The sequence below is a fragment of the Platichthys flesus genome, chromosome 24 (genome assembly GCF_949316205.1).
Source record: "Platichthys flesus chromosome 24, fPlaFle2.1, whole genome shotgun sequence".
NCBI classification, from domain to species: domain Eukaryota; kingdom Metazoa; phylum Chordata; class Actinopteri; order Pleuronectiformes; family Pleuronectidae; genus Platichthys; species Platichthys flesus.
Window position 1 is genome coordinate 13,949,535 of NC_084968.1, and position 15,234 is coordinate 13,964,768.

At 51.1% G+C, this 15,234-nt stretch overlaps 1 protein-coding gene across 2 annotated transcripts in view; it reads left to right on the forward strand.

Moving 5' to 3' along the window:
• shroom4 (shroom family member 4) overlaps positions 1-10,667 on the forward strand; it is a 43,463-nt gene extending 32,796 nt beyond the window's left edge. For both annotated transcript variants that reach the window (XM_062384387.1, XM_062384388.1), the window contains 9 exons: positions 1,593-4,449; positions 5,822-5,883; positions 6,310-7,089; positions 7,215-7,826; positions 8,032-8,161; positions 8,259-8,360; positions 8,454-8,624; positions 9,295-9,437; positions 9,580-10,667. In XM_062384387.1, the coding sequence (XP_062240371.1) occupies positions 1,593-4,449; positions 5,822-5,883; positions 6,310-7,089; positions 7,215-7,826; positions 8,032-8,161; positions 8,259-8,360; positions 8,454-8,624; positions 9,295-9,437; positions 9,580-9,742 (5,020 nt within the window). In that variant the 3' untranslated portion in view covers positions 9,743-10,667. The remainder of the gene's footprint in view (positions 1-1,592; positions 4,450-5,821; positions 5,884-6,309; positions 7,090-7,214; positions 7,827-8,031; positions 8,162-8,258; positions 8,361-8,453; positions 8,625-9,294; positions 9,438-9,579) is intronic.
• The last annotated feature ends 4,567 nt before the right edge of the window (positions 10,668-15,234 follow it).

Below are 15,234 nucleotides of genomic sequence, written 5' to 3' on the forward strand. Positions count from 1 at the left end.
ATCCTTGAATTATTCTATGGGAAAGTGAAACAGAATCCTGGACACGCAAGGTTCAAGTCCCGTCCTTCAGTCTGAGGGGATTCATTGGATTTTACAGTATTTATAAACTCTAATGGTAAGAGCATGAACCTACAACCCCCCCCCCCCCCCCCCCATTGGCTGTCAGATCCCTTCATGGATTGTAAACCATAAATGCCACAGAAATAGCCCGGAGATAAGTCTGTTTCCCATACTGCTCTGAGATCAGAGCTGCAGACGCGAATCAGTTTTCTCCCCTTGGCAACTTTCCCTGTTGTTTGAATAAGACAGCAGAGAAATATAAAGGGTCAAAAAATGTCTGCATATTTTTCATTCATCACTTTTATGAGTTGGATTTGAACCAAGCACCAGAACAGAAGGTGCCCCAGCATCAGCCAGTTTGTGTAAATGTATTTTTATATCCCCCTTTCTCTCAGTTCTTCCTTTTTCGCTGCCAGTTCTTTTTCTTTTGTGGTTCTCCAAGAAGTTTGCGTTGTTGGGAAATTGTCCTCTTCTTCTTTAGTGTGTTACTCTTGGACGTTTTATTGTAGAAAGTTGGAAGAAGAAGTGAACAGAAATAGGAAGAGGGAGGGCGGTGTCCAGCAGAGGTCAGCGCTCAGATTCACGGCCTGTTGAGTAATCACAGGATTTGATATATGTGACATTTATTACATGTCTATCCGAAGCAGCAGCCATCTTCTGTTGCTCTTATCCTCCGTTCTTCCCTCGTTTAAATAGTTTCCCCTGATCCGAGTCCAGGTCAGAGTTGTCGTAGACAGTGACGCACAGATTTGAGACTTACGGGCATTGGTTATAAAGATTAAACTCGACTTTACTTGAGAATCACTGAAGTATCTGTTACTTGTTATTAGTGAGAAAACACACGAGCAGGCTCCTCTGTAAACATCCACGTCCCTTTCAATCAGCGGCCTTCAACTCTCAAGCAGTTTTGTAATAAATCCACGTTTGACGTAGAGGAGCCGGGACGGGTCGGGTCCGAAGGAGGCAGGAGAACCAGGATGAGAGGAATCAAGGGATGAGTTAGAGAGTTCCACTCCCGGCAGTGGGAGTTGATGAGGAGGAAATCCCTCTGCGCCTAAAGAGGCGTCCTCCGAGGGTCTTTAGAAACACATGGGGCTGCCGTGGATCTTCAGCTTAGGACTGATAGGAAACAGATTCCCTGGGCGGTGCGGTTCAAACACTTTGTTCCAGGAGAAGAAACCGTGTGTGTCTTGAGGGGGAGAGTCGCAGCTCGTGCATCTGATAATTAAAGCTGACTTATCGTATGTAGTTTATTAAAGAGTCGGCCATTATGTCAATCGAGGAGAAACATTATACTGATTAGAAGGAAACCGCTTGGATTCCACCGCGGGGGCATTAGAAGTTTCTTTCAGTTTGATGAAACAGGATATTTTGCTTCTACGTTCTCTCTACACTGTTGTCCTTTTCCCAATAATTAATACACAATACACATTATATTATAACATAATGACAACTGCTCATTTCAAGTTCCCATTTTAGCCTTGATGTCTGAACTTGAAAAGCTTGATGTTGATCTCCTCCTCTCTCTGCAGTGACTTGTCCATGCAGTGGGGTCAGCTCTCCAGACCTTACTCCTCCACCGACAGAAGCAGTTCCCTGGGCTCCATGGAGAGCCTGGACACGCCGACGCCCACCGCACAGCCGTACTCCGACTCCCACAACTCCCCCGTGGACCCGACCCTCTTCAACAACAAGAGGGACTCTGCCTACAGCTCCTTCTCCGCCAGCTCCAACACATCCGACTACGCAGCTGTGCCGCTGAAGCCCGGTGAAACCTGCTCCATGGATAACCTCCTCCAGGGCCTGGGGCCGGCGTGCGGAGACTACCCTGCCGGTGATGCCCCGACCCTGGGGAGGTCGTCCACCGAGGCCCCGGACGAGGCCCAGCTGATTGCACACAAATCCAGGTCCCTCACCAGGCCGAGACGGAGGCCTGTGGAGGTGAAGGAGAGGCCTTCGTCCTGCTGCTACGAGGTCGAGAGGAGGGGAGGGAACTTTGAGACCTTGAGAAATGGAGAAGGAGGCGCGGAGGAGAGGAAGACGAGTCCTCCTCAGCCTCCGACCAGGACGGACAGCTTCAGAGCAACAAGGAGTCACAGTAATGCTGCCAACAAGCGCTGTGCCTCCGCTCCCATTGAGGTGTCCAGTCTGACCTCTTACTTTGAGGAAAACCAGTCGTCTCTGAACGGCTTCGTCTCGGCCCCAGAGGAAAGTGACAAAACTGGACGTTTCAGAGAGGAAACCTCAGACTCACACTACACACAGAGACCGACAAGAGACGTGACACACACTAGATGTGACACTAGTGCTAACAAACACTGTAGTTTAGACGCCACCTCAGATCATCTTTCTGACCAAGTGACGCCCTCCCCTGTCCCCGTCCCCTCGTCTCCTCCGGGCTCCTCACCCGCCCAACCCTCAAAGGAGGTTGAGGGGCAGTCGGACACCAAGCTCTCCTCTGAGGAGCTTCACCGGCACAGCGCCCCAGAGAAGCTCCTCGCCTCACAACTCCAGTTACTGCAGTTTAACAGTGACAGCTCGTCAATGGAGCCCAACTCCTCACACCAACCTGCAAAGGAAGAGCAGGACGCTGCTGATAACCACCTCCACGCCCCGGCTACCAAATGGGACGGCAGCCGCTGTTCCACCCCCGGATCTGTGTTCCTGGAAGGGGAGGGTGATGAGTCATGTGACAGACTCGACGGGGTGTGTGTAAATGGCGGACCCCCCTCCTCGGTTCAGCATCATCACCCCTGGGGCCGCTCGGTGAGCGTACCAGTAGACCCCAGTGGAACCCAGGGGAAACTGAGCTCGGACCAGATACTTGAAAGTGACTTTGAGCCTCTCAGTGCTGCTGCCAGTGTGGACACTTTACTGGAGGAGCAGAGAGCGGAGGACAGAGGAATGAGTGGAGGAAAGAAGGAGGAGAACGTGGAAGGAGAGGCAACGATGAAGAAGTTAACCCCGTCGAGGAACCATCGACGGAACCGCCGGCGCAACGAGCGATTTGCTACCAACCTCCGCAACGAGATCCAGAGGAAGAAGGCCCAGCTGCAGAGGAGCTGTGGCCCGGGGGGGTTGCTCTGCAGTGGGGAGACTGTCCCGGAGGAGGAGGGTCCCGACCTCCATGACGAACAGGAGGACCCAGATGTGCCTTCCCAGGAGAGGAGAACCAAAGTTGCTTTTGCTTCACCTGTGATGCACGAAGACGTCAGGACAACAACAGCAGCTGAGAAACCAAACACTTCAAATGAATCAACCCATGACGCCTTGACTCAGCCTCCGTCAACAACCTACACCCAGAGCATCACCTCCAGGTCTGTCCAGGTTCTGGACCCAGTCCTGCCCAGTTTTGGTGTCGGCATTCGAGTTGTAGAAGAACCAGCTCCTGCCGGGAAAGCCCGCCGCTGGCGTTGGACCCCTGAGAATAAACTCCAACCAGAACCAGAGCAGGACCGAAGGTGCAGGGTCCCGGATGAGAGGGTATCAGGGGTCACAGGATCACGACATGGGGTTTGTACCTACACTTCCTCCTCCGCCTCCTCCACCACCTCCTCCCACAGCCGCACCTCTTCATGTTCTCGGATGGAGGACACCGACATCCTTCCATTTGCAGATAGAATGAAGTTTTTCGAGGAGACGAGTAAAAGCATATCTGGGTCAAATGTTCCAAATCTGTCGAGTCGTCGGCAGAAGAAACCCACGAACCACCCTGAGCACCAGGGAGGGGAGCTCGGCCTGCACCCAACCCAAAGGAGATACTCCTACCAGGGGGCGCTTCCTCAGGACAGCTCCCTGCTTTCAGACACTATGGAGAGCAGGAGGCAGTCGGTGAGCACCAGCAGGGAGAGGCAGCGAGAGAAGGAGATGGAACGGGAGAGGGAGAGGGAGGAGAGGGCAAGGGAACGAGAGAGGGAAGAGAGGTTGAGAGAAAGGCAGCGGGAGGACAGATTGAGAGAAAGGGAGCGGCAGCAGGAGAAGGAGAGACAAGAGAGGGAGCTGGAACTGGAGAAAGCCCGGCAGAGGGGGATTCAGCGGGAGAGGGATCGAGAGGAGAGGATGAGACAGTGGGAAAGGGAAAGAGAGAGAGAGCTAGAGCTGGAGAGAGAGAAAGAGATGGAGAGACTCCAGAGAGAAAGAGAGGAAGAGCTCCAGAGAGACAGAGAGAGGGAGGAAGCTGCTCAGCTCAGCGTACGTCAGGAGTTTCGTGGCAAAGAAAATCACCAGGACTTCCAGCACAACTTCCAGCTCCAGCCTCGTGCGTTCTCCCAGAGCCAGAGTCCAGCCCCGCGGTCGGCCTTCCATCCCGTCTGCCCCCCCTCCCAGTCCTTTGAGAACCAGCAGCCTCTGCAGCAGGGACACACGTCCAGGAGCTACACACCCACAGAGGTAAGACGAGTGCACCACGACACTCAGCAGGAGGCTGGTATCTATGAACTGGATCTACTGGTAAAAACACAGTAAAGTTGGTGCTTCGAGACTTCCTTTCACTTATTTAATACATTATTAGATTTCTAACTTCAGCACTAGAGTCAGGCCTGCTCAGCCCAGTCGCTGCCCAGGTCCCAGCACCAGTCCTCTCCCAGTGGAAGATAAACTGTGCAGCTCTGTGAGATGAGACTGTGGCTGTGGAGGACGCTGGAGCAGAGCGGCGTCTCGGTCCAAGTCCTCTGTGGCTGGACGGTCGGTTTGTAGTGGAACCTCACGTCCTGCATGTGGTTCAAGGCTGAAATTCCAATTTTTCAGCGCCTCATTGAAATAGTAGTTCACGGAACTTTGCGGGGGTTTGGGATTGTGCAACAGCGGCGTACACTTGTGTAAGCGATAATAGCAGCGTTGGGTTTCATCTCTGCCACAAATTGATTCAAAAAGCTTGGTGGGGGGGGGGGGGGGGGCAGCCTCTGGTCTGAACTTACAGAAACTCCTGTGAACTTCCACCCACCAGTGAGCTGATGGTTTAACGCTGAGCGGAGCCAAGCTGACATTTGTTTTGGACTAAGTCTGACTTCAGATCAGCAGATATTTCATCCAAGCTGACATTGTGTTGTTGTTTTCTCTGGGGGGGGGGGGGGGACCTCAAAGCTCAGCTTCCTCAGCATAGAGCTGTGTTTCAAATGAAGGGTTGTAAAGTTGATGCCACCATGATAACCTCCGAGCCTGGAATTTACTTTTGGTATCTGCTGCTGTAACGAGAACAGATGTGCTGGACGGACGACAAGGCTGAGATAACACAGACACACACACCAGGGAAACACACACACACACAGACACACACACACGTCAAGGTGCAGAACTCAAATGTCTGAGGTCAGCACCATCTCAAGGACAAAGGTTCGAAAGGATTAGAACCATAATGGAGGCAGATGCCATTTAGGGAGGAAAGAAATTCCTTAAGCAATGATTCCTTAGATATTGTTATGAAAATAAATGTAATTAAAGTTTGACATCCTGCAGTTTGTACATAAAGTAACTATAAATAAAAAGAAAACACAAATACAAAACATATATATATAATACCTGTGAAATTCTAAGCATTTAAGCTTCTCAAAGAAAAAGCAAAGTTTGAAATACAGACGGATAAAGACTTCCAGGAAATGCCCCAAAAATTATAATGGAGAGCTGGACTCTAAATTCCGCCTCCTCCCCACTGACCGCCGGCCGGAGGACCACACCCACTTCCCTCTGCTGACCAGCACTTTGCAGATTGAAGCCTTCCCTCATGTCTCTGGTGTTAATGAGCTGCTTCAACTCTCCTCCACAGACGCATCCTGCCCGGAAGCAGGACACGACCGCGCTCAACAGGAAGTACAGCCTGACCGAGAGGTGAGACACTTCCTGTGACAAACACACGTTCACGTCAGGTGTCGTTTCTTTGACGAGTGGGAGCGACGCACACTTTCTCCATCTCTATCTGATTGTGTCTAAGTGAGTCTCCGGGGACGTTAGGTGGGGTCGGCCCATTGTGCGCCGCCGGCCAGGAAGCCCCACTCAGCCGCGCTCGGCTGGGACTCGACTGTAATGAGCTCTAAGTGTGCAGAGCAATCATCCGTGCTTCATAATGTGACCATGATAATAAGGGGTGGGGTGGGGATCCTGTATGTAGCATGTAGGGGGGGGGGGCTCCACTTATGTCTGAGGCTGAGATGCAAAAGATAAAATTTCCAATTTCACTTTCTGTGTATTTCTTTGCTCTTCTATTCTGTATTTTCTGATGTATATGTTTGTGTCTTGGCTTCGTCCACCTCACAGGGACTACCCCGGCTGGAGACGAGAGTCCAGACCCCCGGAGAGCGTCCCCCAGCCCCAGCAGCTCCACCACGGCCCATGTGGCCCCGGAGACGTCGACAGCAGCAGCGGATTCTCATTCCCTCCCCCGCCGGCTCCTCTCGGGCTGCGAGGACGAGCCATGTCCGAGAACGACCTCCGCTTCGACAGCAGTCACCGCTGGTCCCCGTCCATCTGTGTGGGGACCAATCAGACGCTGAGCGAGGTGGAGGAAGGAGCAGGGGGGGAAGCGGCGAGCACCTTCAGTCCGAACAGGAAGAAGACTCCGCCTCCGCCGAGGCCGCCGCCGCCGAAGTGGGAGCAGTTCCACCGGAGGCGTGCGTCTCACCACACCCTCTTCTCCTCCACCGCTCCTCTCTGCGTCCCTCCCTCCATCAACACAGCAGAGGGACACTGTGCGTCTTACCTCCCCCCTCCGGAGACGTCCAGGCAGAGGTCCTACAGTCTCCCCCCCGAGAGGAAGGAGGTGACGGAGGTCTGTCCCCACTGCAGCTGCAACCAAACCCAAACCCAGGAGCACACCTTCCCCCACGCCCCGTCCAATCAGCATCAGGCTCCGTTCCAGGACCGGTCCTTTACCGTGACTCCGCCCAGTCCCATGTTTTCCAGACGGGCGTTCAGACCGGTGGCCCCGCCCCAGAGAGAGAGGGAGGGCAACCTGCAGAGCTCGTACGGCGAGGAGGAAGAGGAGGAAGAGGAGGAGGTGGTATCGTCTTTACCTTCACCACCGACGGACACGAGCAGGTGAGAGGAAAATTAATTTATTCTGACAATTATCTCTCTTGTAATGTGAAAAAACAATTAAAGTCTGTTTCATTTACTTTAATGTTTTATCATTTCACTTGTTCGGCTCCTCTGTGTCTCTGCAGGTCGTCTGAGGTTCACGACCACGAGAGGACGACAGCGAAGCAGCAGCACAACGTGAGACCAGGAGCCGAGTGGGAGCGACCCCCTTCTCCCAGAGCTCCCAGTGGAGTTCCTCCTCCTGAATCCTACTTTGCCATCGACTACGAGCGGCAGCAGCAGCAGGAGCAGCTCCGTGTGACCAGAGGCCTCCAGGCTGAGGAGCAGCAGAAGATCCCAGAGCCGGGAACCGAGTCAGAGACGACCCTGAGCCCGAGTCCTGCTCACAGCCTGGAGGCCGACCTGGACCTCCCGATGGAAACGGACATCGATGATTTCCAGGAGGAGGAGCTTCCAGGAGAGTTGGAACCAATCACCAGCGAGCTGCCGTGCTTCGCGCTGCCGGTGACGGTGCTGGAGACGGACATCGACACGTACCCGGACTCTGAGGCCTCGCCGCCGGGCAGGACGAGGGCGGAGAGCAGCTCTGTGGAGGAGGAGCTGGAGACCAGTGAGGGCAGCCGAGAGAGGCTGAGCCTGGAGGAGCTGTTCCCCCAAAACAGTGAGGGCGAGTCGGGCACGGAGAGCTGGAGGGGGGCCTACCAGAGCCCGGAGCACAACACCGACAGCTTGGACAGGTAAAGAGAGGAGGAGACGTGTGAACCGTCCAAAAGGAGAATGAAGAACTTCTCTCACTTTGGCCTGAGGACAGATTCCCACTCTTGTTTATGTTCTCTTATAATCAGTGTGTTTCTTGAAGCTGTGTCTGCTTCCTCACTTTGCATCTCGAGTTTCATCCGCGTGAATAAAGTGAACCCTCCTCTCTCTCTCTCACCCCCTCAGGCGCTCCGGGGCGAGCTCCAGCTGTTCGTCCTATTACAGCACGTCGGCCGCCAAAGCTCAGCTCCTGTCTCAGATGAAGGACTTCACCGACCACCGGGAGAGAGACGAGGACGACGAGCTGAGCTACAAGGTAACGTGGGCGTGGCTGTGGTCACGATGGAGATGTGGCGTTGACAGACTCGATGCCTGTGGTGTCATAACATCTCTTTCCTCTGTGTGTGGAGCAGAAGCAGCTGATGGAGAGTCTGCGTAAGAAGCTGGGCGTGCTGAGAGAAGCTCAGAGGGGTCTGCAGGACGACATCAGAGCCAACACCCAGCTGGGAGAGGAGGTGGGGGGGGCGCCTCCTTCACTTGTTCATTCACACTCATCTTCAGCCTCCTCCTGGACCTCGCTCACCTCCGGCTCTCGTCTCTGTCCTCAGGTGGAGAACATGGTGGTGTCGGTGTGCAAGCCCAACGAGGTGGACAAGTTCCGCATGTTCATCGGGGACCTGGACAAGGTGGTGAGTCTGCTGCTGTCGCTGTCCGGGAGGCTGCTGAGGGTGGAGACCACGCTGGACACGCTGGACCCGGAGACGGAGCAGAACGACCGGGTGAGGAGGAGGGGAGGAGGCGAGAAGGGGACAGGGGACAGGGGACAGAGGACAGGGGACAGGGGACAGAGGACAGGTGACAGAGGACAGGGGACAGGGGACAGGGGACAGAGGACCGGACAGGGGACAGAGGACAGGGGACAGAGGACAGGGGACAGAGGACAGAGGACAGAGGACAGAGGACAGGGGTCAGGGGACAGAGGACAGGGGTCAGGGGACAGGGGACAGAGGACAGGGGACAGGGGTCAGGGGACAGGGGACAGGGGACAGAGGACAGGGGACAGAGGACAGAGGACAGGGGACAGGGGACAGGGGACAGGGGACAGAGGACAGGGGACAGGGGCGTAGGAGGGACGAGCTGTAGTTAAATACATCTTATGAAAGCAGAAGGAAGGAGCCTGTTTACATCAGAAACATGTCAGATATACACAACAAGACATGTGCCTGAAGAAAAATGTGTATTTAGAGTTAATCATGGAAAGATGAAGATTTGCAGTCGTCAGAGGAAATAAGACATACATCTTTAAGTATTTAAACTTAAGGTCGAGTTCCACTTTATCTGCTTCATGACAACGGTAACTTAAGGATTGTAAAGTTAAGGATCACTAAAAGCTAAAGAAGAAGAAGAGTTTGAACACATGAACTCACACGTCTCCTCCCTGCCCTCTAGTTCCCTCTGCTGGAGAAGAAGCGTCAGCTCATGCGGCAGCTGTCGGAGGCCCAGGACCTGAAGGACCATGTGGACCGCAGAGAGCAGGCTGTGAGCCGGGTGCTGGCTCGCTGCCTGCTGCCCGACCAGCACCGAGACTACAGGTACCTCACAACACCACTAACTATTTGTCCTTCGTCTTCTTGAGTCGATGGATTTGATCCAGCATCATTTATCCTGATTGTTTGATGTCTAATCTTTGAAATGTGTGTTGATGACGATCTGTCTCTGTGTTTTCCTCCGTAGTCACTTTGTGAAGATGAAGGCTGCTCTGCTGGTGGAGCAGAGGCAGCTGGAGGACAAGATCCGGCTGGGAGAGGAGCAGCTGAGGGGGCTGAGGGAGAGTCTGGGACTGGGACTGGGTCTGGGACTGGGACTGGGAATGTCGATGGGATACGGACATTACTGAAGATGCTTTAACTCCGGATCGGTTTGAAGACGAGGGAGGAAGGAGCTGGAGACAGAGTCGAGTTTAACATTAAAAGAAGTCAACGTTCTGTTTAATGTGTTCATTTGGTTCATGGCTGAGTTCTGAGATGAGAAGATCTCAAACCTCTGTTCGTTTTGAAGCTGCAGCTAATGAGCTTAGCGTAAAGCAAGGAACCCATATGGTAGCGTGGCCCAGTCCAACCTAAGGACTGGGTTTGAAGATGGACGAGAGGACGGCTGCCGACATCGAACAACAGAACCGAACCACAGCTCATCTCTGGGATCTGAGATCAGAGGAGGTCGTGAAGAACCTTGTTTTCCTCCCGTTCAGAGACTGGAACCTTCTCATCCTGAGGTTCTCTGAGGCTGGAGCACGTCCTGTAACTCTCCTCCACTCCCAACTCATCACACTATGTTGCCAAAGACATTTCCCCTCGGTGCTGCTTATTGTTTCTTCTTCTCTTGTTTATTTAAGTTTCAGAGAACTCGGTGCTTCGGAACCAAGAAACAACAAAACTCTGGAAAATGTCCGGACTCGCTTTTTTTGCCCAAACATTTTCCAGATTCATTTCTGAAATCGCAAACGACACTAAAGTCACGCTGGTGACGTCCAGTCTGCAGCTTCATTAACCGTCACTGGGACGTTAGCTAAACGTAGAAACACGTTTACCGTATAATCCGGCAACGTATCATATTCTTCGTAAACGTCCGCGGCTGTGACTCGTTTCACTTTGTGGAGTTTGAGACTCCACCCACTGTTGTTGTGTACAGAAGACACTTGTGTTCATATCGTATACCTTGTGTATATAATGCTTTGATTTGTTTTTTTATGACTGGAATTGTTTGTAAAAGAAATGAAAAGATCGGAGAGTAAAGGAAGTTTCCTGTGTTTTGATCAGATTGAATCCTGAGGTTGCAGTTTTTTTGTTTTGTTTGATTTCTTGCCGAGTTAGAAAAGAGAGTTGATCTCATTCTCACGTCTGTTCAGGAAATATACAGCTTCATCCAGCTGCCAGTTAGCTTAGCTTAGCATAAAGAGTGGAAACCAGGGGAAACAGCTAGCGTGGCTCAGTGTAAAGAACAGAATCTGAAGACCGCCTCCTCTAAAGCAATTTAAGTTTTGATGTTTTAAGGTTTCAAAATTTAAATTTGTGATGCCCCCCCCGATCCTGAACCTTTTCTCTTTGCTCCGCCTGAATGAATCAGCTCTGAAAACACACACACATACAAATAACACCTTCAACAACGTCACTGGTCAAATGTTGTGTTCAGAAGTTTCACACTCGTTTCTTCCTGCTGTTCTCAAACCAAACACACAATCAGGTTCTCACGTGTTCTCCTTCATTTCTCTTGTTCTGTACATATCACGTGTTCCTGTCTCGTAACATCAGATGTTTCATAAACCAACGAGCGGGAGGAGACACAACTTTTTTTTTTTTTTGTAACTGCAAAAAGAAAAGAAAAAAAAAGTACCATAAATAATAATAGTATTTTTATCTTCCTGTGTCCTGTGGTGATTTGTGGTGAACAGGGGGGGGGGGGCTGAGACAATGCGTCCGGGGGCTAAATGGAGGCTGACGGATGATGGTAGAGGCCCCCAGCAGATCGACGGGAGCTGGAGGTTTGTGGTGGAGCAGCTCGTTTAAAGGGAGTCGATGCCTCTGTCATCAATAATGATCATTGAGTGAGTGTGTGTGTTGGGGGGGGGGGGGGCTTTACAACGTACTGAATTTAAAACAACAGTGGATTGATGTTCGTGAAGACACCAGTACAGAGGGTTCAGGGGGATCAGTGGGTCGTCCACTAACCAGACAGCCAATGGTTCAATCCCCAGCTCTTCCAGTCCTCAAACCAAAGTGTAAAATACCCTGAACACCAAACTTTTACCATCTCTGCAATTGGAAATATTCAAATTCTTTGTGGGTTTACTGACGGGAGAAAATAATTAAAAAGTAAAGAAAAGAGGAACTGGCAAAAGAAAGATTGAGGAGAAGAGATGGGGTGTGAATGATGGAGGGATGAGAGGGAAATAGATGTTCTTTAAAGGAGGGGGGAGGAAGTGAAGAGAAACAGAGCAAGTCAACAACATGGGAGCAAGGATGGAGGGATGTTTATGTTGCAGAGAGGAGGAGAAGATTCATTCTTTCATTTTATCCAGCCCGAGTTGGCCTCAGTCACTTCCACTTGTGGCCACAGGGTGTCGACATTTAGCAGTTTTCACACCACAACACACGATGATGCAACATGTTTGGCTTCAAGATAATAAAATAAAGTAAAATAAGCAGCATACAAACAGGTAGATTTAAAATGTAATTAATAACATCATTAATAAATAACACAGTCAAGTAATAAATACAACCCAATAATTAATAAAATCAATTATTTAACAACATTAATAAAAACATCAAGTAATAAATAAGATAAAAAACAACTTCCACAATAACATATTTATTAATAAATATAATTAATCAATAACTAGCCGCAGGCAATGAACAGAACCCTGATAACAGATTCATCGAACTGGTCCACTGACCCAGTTGAAGATGCGACTGCTCTGTGTTCGACTTGTTTTTCTGGTTTGCCGGATATGGAGTAGATCGGGCTTTCAAATTAAAACGGCACGGTTTGCTCTATATAAGAGATATTTTGAGCATTTTAATTAAATCAACACAAAAACATCAGTGATTATATTTATGACGAGAATTGTTGTTTTTTTTTTAAATGGGGAAATCTGTCTTTTAACGCGACTCGGTCTCGAAGCGGAAGTGGCTGCTGACCGTCGCCTGCCGCTGACTTGACGGTTGCGTCTTCGTGGAGCTGCGGCTGAATTCAAGTGAACATGTCGGATCGTCTGCAGCGGAGGTGACACCGGAACCCGTCTCAACCCAGGACACCATCGAGGTTCGAACCCCGGCTTGGTCCCGGGGCCGGAGGATGAGGCAGCGGGTCGGAGCTTCTGCCGCCGCGGAGCGATAACTTCTCCCCGGGTACAGTGACCCGAGCAGCCCCGGGAGGAGACGACGGAGCCAAGCCGAGTCACAAGACTTCCTCGCCGGGCGGGTCCGTGTCCCCGAGCCGCTCCACAGGTAATGCCCGGCTCCACACCCGCGTTCAGCCGCTTCACTGACAACCCAACACGGCCATTGACGAAGCTTCACGACCGAACGAGCTCCATGTCGCGTTTGACAGCTAGTCCCAACTAAGTAGCGGCTAGCGGCTAATGCTAAGCTAACGTCTAGTGTTTGTTATTGTGTGGAGTTCTTGGAACAAGTGAACAAACTTCCCCCGGTAACCGGAGACGTGTTTGTCGCGGTGTGGCCACAGATGAACCGGGCGACAAGAGCGGCTCCTCCCCGGGGCTGGTGCCTCTCCTCCCCGGAGCGCGAAGCCTCTCCCCCCTCCTCCCCGGAGCGCGAAGCCTCTCCCCCCTCCTCCCCGGATCTCCCCCTCTCTGAAGCCCCGCGAGGAGGTGGATGTGTTTTCACTGTGTCTCTCCTCCGGTAACACGTCGTCTCTTCTCCTTGTTTATGTTCTAGTTGAGCACCAGGACCCGGAGCCATGGAGAACCCTGGGTACAGCACCGGGAGCCTGGACAGCCTTCACCGCCCCAGTGACGATGACGACGATGAGATGGTGGACATAGCTGGAGCCACGCTTGACTTCTCCAGCACCGAGGACGAGCCTCCTCTCAGCTCAGGTAACAGCAACTTCTACACAACTTCTACACAACTTCTACACAACTTCTCAAGGTCCCAGGCGTCAGGGTTCAACTGAGGATCGTTAACCATTAGATCAACTTTATTATAGGTCTCAGAAATAACATCAGCTCCACAGGATCGTAAGTGTGAGGACTTTGACAAGATTGTGCAAGAAGCTGGAGAAAGCAGTCCTATAATGCGGTGTGTGTGTGTGTGGGGGGGTGGTTGGTGGTTGGTGGTTGGTGGTTTTCAAAGAGCTGTCAGAGCAGTGGTTGTTGATCTTGTATATTTGTTTTATATCTTGGATCTATGGCTTTTGTTATGGCTCCATAATCCAACGTTAATGAGACATGTGACAGCCGCTGAGAAGATACGAGATAAATCTGTAATCAGTGGCTGTGAGGGTCACATGCTTCCAGTCAGTCATGGTCACATGTCTGAGTAATAAGTGACTATGTGCTGTCTCTCTCTGTCTCTCTCTCTCTCTCTCTCTCTCTCTCTCTCTCTCTCTCTCTCTCTCTCTCTCTCTCTCTCGTTTCCCTGTGTTTTCATACGACGTCCCATCGGAACATAAAAACAAATATTAAAGTGACTTATAGTCTCAGGAGTGTTTGTGTGTGGCAGCTCGCTGACGTCTTCTCATCGGGGACATTTGTACCCAGTGTTTCTTCCTGGTTACTAATGATGTCATCACCTTGTGCCAAAGATGACTCGGCACTAAAACAACCCGCAGTGCCAAGCGAGGACTTCAGTGTCTGAATGAGTTATTGTTGGTCAGTTGTGTTATTGGAACAGAGACGTGTAGTAAATAGAGACACTCGTGTTTATTACTGTGTGAGCTCCACAGATAAAACCTGTTTGATCATTTGCATTTGCAAAAATTGTATCTTTTGTCTTTTATCTTTTGTTTAAATAAAAACCTGCCGCTCTGCAGCAGAGTTGGTGCTGAGTCACTGGTGCAGATAAAAACAAACCCTGTTCACCTCTTGCACATATAGAGCGGTCAGTTTGAAGAGGAGCAGGTTTCCTCAGTGAACTGAAACCGTCCCAAAGTGCAGAATAGGGAACTAGAGCAGATGGTAAAATGTACTTTAACACAGGATATAAGAGGAAAGGCTCCAGAGCAGGGAAATATTAAACCAAAAAGTTATTCTGAAGTTATTTTGAGGGGGTTTCTTCCCTCGGCTCAACAGAACGATTCCTGGACCAGCGTCTTCACTTCCTGTTACTTGGCACTGATGCAAACATCCTCACTCTCAGAAACAAGCTGCTCAGTCACTTCTCTGGTTTCTGTGAAGATCCAAACGCCTCCTCCTCCGTATTGTGGCTTCAGGACTCTTCCTGATTATCTCTGCAGACGGGACATCATGGGATATTTAGACTTTTTTAACTTGGCAAAACTATATAAAGCAACAAGCATCAATGTTTCATGTTCCCTGATGGAGAAGCGGTGTCAGCCGGTGATATCAGCCGCCCGGTTACTGCTGATGTCATTCTGACCTCACATCAGCATCACCTCCTCCTCCTCGCAGAGTTAAGACTCCGAGATACGAAGGAGGCGACAGGAAGGAAGTCTGGAGACGTGATTTACTCCTCGACTTGGCTGCTGCTGGGTTGAGTTTTCACTGAGTCAGACAAACGCTGCTTTGTGTTCAATCCTTCCACCGCTTCTGTTTTTAAACATTACACAGTGGCTTGTGGAGGAAAATCAACCTGGAGAGCCAAACGGCAGCGGTTACTTTTCAAGGAGAAACTCCAGCATCAGCAGAAGTGG